This window comes from Cryptomeria japonica, chromosome 3 (assembly GCF_030272615.1).
Source record: "Cryptomeria japonica chromosome 3, Sugi_1.0, whole genome shotgun sequence".
Taxonomy (NCBI): domain Eukaryota; kingdom Viridiplantae; phylum Streptophyta; class Pinopsida; order Cupressales; family Cupressaceae; genus Cryptomeria; species Cryptomeria japonica.
In genome coordinates, this window is record NC_081407.1 from 375,227,792 (window position 1) to 375,231,615 (window position 3,824).

Genomic DNA, 3,824 nt, shown 5'->3' on the forward strand with positions numbered 1-3,824 from the left:
TTCTATCATAGAGAAGTTAAAATTGCTTGCAACCTCTTTGCGTTAACGATTAAATATTTTGCATGATATAGAGTTACCGATTTATAGAAATGATAAAACAAATTTGTCAACCAATTCTGATTCTAGACTAAGAGTTTTGAATTTAGATAAAAAAACCTATGGAGAAGATTTAAAATAATTTGAATAACATTTGATTTGGTAATGCAAATTTCAATGTTTCTTACTAATTATATTATATCCCAATTTGGACTCCCTTGGAAGAATTCATAATTTTGAGTAAGATACAACCATTTTAATTTACTTTTCCTTTTGAATGTAAAATATAGGTCTCAAGTATAATTTAATGCACATTTTAACTTAGCATCAAAGTTTCTTTTATAGAGTTTATGTCTTTACATATAGTATACCACATATTTTGATCTACCATATTTATGGATGATTCTAAATGTAACTTTCAATTCCATATCAAACACAAAATAATTTATTTTCAAGTAGCATGCAATGTGACACAACATAGTTATCTTTGGTATAGCGCTTGGACTGAGAACATGAAAACAAATTTTTTTGGATGCCTTTTTGTTGTTGGGAATATAGTCCTCACTAATGACCATCTTTGGCAATAAAAAATCTAAGGAATATTGAAATTATTGTTGCCCATTCTCATTAAGGTATACAACACCCACTATATTCTTCATTAGAAGAGTAGTAAAATGTTTTATACATGGGCATTTATACATTTTGTTATTCTATAGCCTCCCAAATATCATTCAAAATATATAATATTGTCAGCATAATTATTGCACCTCCTTTTGGTTTAAGTGCTAATTTATGTGAATTAGGATAGATGTTGAAACTTTTTAATTCAAATATTATAATATAAATCCTTTTTTTTGAATGACAATAATAATTTTGGTATTTTATTTTAATATACAAAGTAGACACAATTTTTTTTTTTTAATATTATCTTTTAAACCTATTTTAGAAAAGTGAGGGGTCTGTCAAACTACTTATTAAGTAAGCTGCTGTAAAAAAATTGGGAGTGATTTGAAATTTCCATGTAAGATTTTGAGAAGCACTAAGTGAGGGTGCACAACTACTGAGTCCTCTTCCCTTATTCACCCTCATAATACACTTGCATTTGGTGACTTGTTGATCCTGAAATTGTTTCTGTGGTCCTTGCTTCTCATGGCTATTGTTGAAATTAGTGATCACCAGTGTTTAAGGAGTTTACCATTAATTTTTAGACAGATTAAAAACAATACTGAAAAGCTAAAGTTTAAAAAAGAAATAACATATACTTAAATACATAATTTTTATAGGAACTAATAAGCTAGTGCTCCTCACACAAAGAGAGCTAGTGCTACTCCTGACCGAAAGAGAGCTAGTGCTCCTCACACAAACAAACTACATATATAAGCATTTCCTGCTACTCCCTATGCTGCAAATTATTTATACGAGAGAAAGCAAGGAAGCGGATCTGATCAGTCGGATGTCTGCCACAGGTGGTCTCCTTGGGGAACGAAAATGCAGATAGAGGGGGTACCAGGCTTCACATTCAGCGCCTTGAATGGGATGTTGTTGGGAATCCAGGCGCTGGTGTCCTTGTGACACACAGCCACCGCCTCCAACGTCCTACCATCTTCTTCTCCCTTCACCCAAACTCTTGCGATCCTCCTGCCTGCTTCCAAAGTACATGCCGCCTTATGGCAGTAGTACACAGCATAAGCATATTGTTTACTGTGGCAGTAATACACGTCCTTCTCTGCTGCGCCCACGTCTTTTACTCCCACAATGGTATACTCCTGCCTCACAGATTTTGACATGATCTTTGAAACATTCGTGGCCAGCACATTTAAGCGATTGCTACCCAACTTCGACGTACTCAAGTCAACCAGGGACTCCAACGATGTTGCGCAGAACTTGTTTTCGCCCTCCTCAGCAGGTCTTTCGCAGGCTTGCAAAGTCTCCTTCATAGCCAGAGCCATGACGGAATCTGGCGCTATGTTGAGCTCCTTCAACGCCAGGGGAAGCTTGTCGGAGTAGAAAGGGATTTGGTCTGCCACGGAGCGTGGAAGAAAATGTCTCTCCCTTTCTCGCAAGAAGGTGAGAGAAACTTTGGTTCCGCTCACCAAATCTTTCTCCAGCAGAAACGTGCACGACGATGCATCCATCGGCATTTGCGTAGTTGGAGCATAAAGTTTTGCTACGTCGCAACGTTTCAAAGGCACCGGCGCAACGCCTTGTGTCCCAACTTTTCTTGGACGCATCCCCGCGTCCACTTTCATCCCTCCGTCGACCACATTCAACGCTATTTTCCCATCATCATCATCATCAGGTGAGATGAGTTCCCGCACAAGTTGTGGAATGGGTGTTGTGGGTAGCTTCTCCTGCCAGTACGTTAAGCTCGGAGATACTCTTTCACCATGCAAATGTGCAACTCCGCTCGCCGCTACTGACTGTGAATTCCAAACAACGAAACTCATGAGCAAAGTAAAATTGCAAACTACCTAAGTTGAACTTTAAAACAAAATGAAAAAAACATACAATGAGAATAATGAAAATAGTTAAAGCCCTCATCTTGTTAAACACAGCAAGCAAGTTAACGATTTCAGAGGTACCGAATGAGGGAGGGTATCATCCATTTAAATAGGTGCTTAAGCTTCGCTTCAACCGCCATATTGGACGCTACCATAGCAGATATGCATGTGCCAATTTGCTAAATCAGATTCTTTTTAAATTTGCCTGGCCCAACAGCCATAGTGGATGTTTGTTTTTTGGTGGGTCACCGCCGTAGTGGATGTTGCCATAGCAGACACGGCCTGGCTTAACCAACACTCTCGAAGCTTTGACTGCTTCGAGTATCTTCGGTGGGGCCAACCATAATTCGTCTCCCTCCCGTTTTCCGTTAACAAGGTCGGTTAGTGGATTGATGGATTAACAATGCCCATCCATGGTATCTCCTCCTCCAGCATTTGTCAGTACGGTGGTGGTCTCGACAGTCGATGGTCTGTCACACCATTATGTTCTTTTCAAATTGGCTATGGGGCCCTTTAAACCGCACCTCATAGCCCCCTACTTCCTAGCTCTCCTTCCGTGCCTGCCAGTATACGGTGACTGCAGCTCGCATCGTGCAGTGTGCCAGCCTTCCTCTCTCGCCTCTGCTCGATAACCGTGCCTGCTTTGATTGTCTTGACCGGGAAAAACCACGGCATGATGAAAAAATTTAGGCACGGGGTCCGTGCTATTTATATTTTATTTTATAGATTTTTAATTATATTTTTATAAATTTATAATATATTTTTAAATGAGATATTTTTTTTAATCATATTTTTATAAATTTTTAATCGAGCAGAGGCGCCATTTGCGTCTGATATTGCTCAGAAGATGTCTTGCAATGATAAGATCGATCGATCACCTAAGTAACATTTAGTAGAAGTACAGTAATATATTTTTATCATTATTACTTGGATCCAGCCCGATCTGTTTAAAAGATTGATCACAGTATATGAAGTGACAATACCTATCAAATGTCTTTCACCCATCAAAAGATTGATCACAGTAATACGAAGGGACAATACCTATCAAATGTTTTAAATATTCAGATAGTTGATCTCCAAATGTGTAACCACCTATTACATCTAATCATTAAATAGAAGATTGGTACATAAAAGTTCTTTATGCATTACAATAAATTTGATCATATAAATTTATTGTTTGTTTGTTTTCAAATCAATTAAAGTTTGACATATGAATTTTAATTATATTATTGAAATAAAAATAAAATAACATAGATATATTATTAAAACGAATCATGTAGTCTAATT

The 3,824-nt window shown here is 37.4% G+C and overlaps 1 protein-coding gene across 1 annotated transcript; it reads right to left on the reverse strand.

Moving 5' to 3' along the window:
- Positions 1–1,270: 1,270 nt before the first annotated feature.
- Positions 1,271–2,779, reverse strand: LOC131066330 (BURP domain-containing protein 6). Its single transcript, XM_058001068.2, has 2 exons — positions 2,545–2,779; positions 1,271–2,456 (listed from the first exon to the last, which is right to left on the reverse strand). The coding sequence occupies exons 1-2, from the start codon at positions 2,575–2,577 to the stop codon at positions 1,482–1,484; spliced, it is 1,008 nt and encodes a 335-aa protein (XP_057857051.2). The 5' UTR covers positions 2,578–2,779; the 3' UTR covers positions 1,271–1,481.
- Positions 2,780–3,824: the final 1,045 nt, after the last annotated feature.

What these genes read in the sequence shown, in the direction of transcription:
- LOC131066330 (XM_058001068.2), bottom strand. Translation starts at nt 2,577, where the DNA reads ATGAGGGCTTTAACTATTTTCATTATTCTCATT. An exon ending in CTATTTTCATTATTCTCATT is followed by an intron (nt 2,457 to 2,544) that starts GTATGTTTTTTT and finishes TGGAATTCACAG; the next exon opens with TCAGTAGCGGCGAGCGGAGT.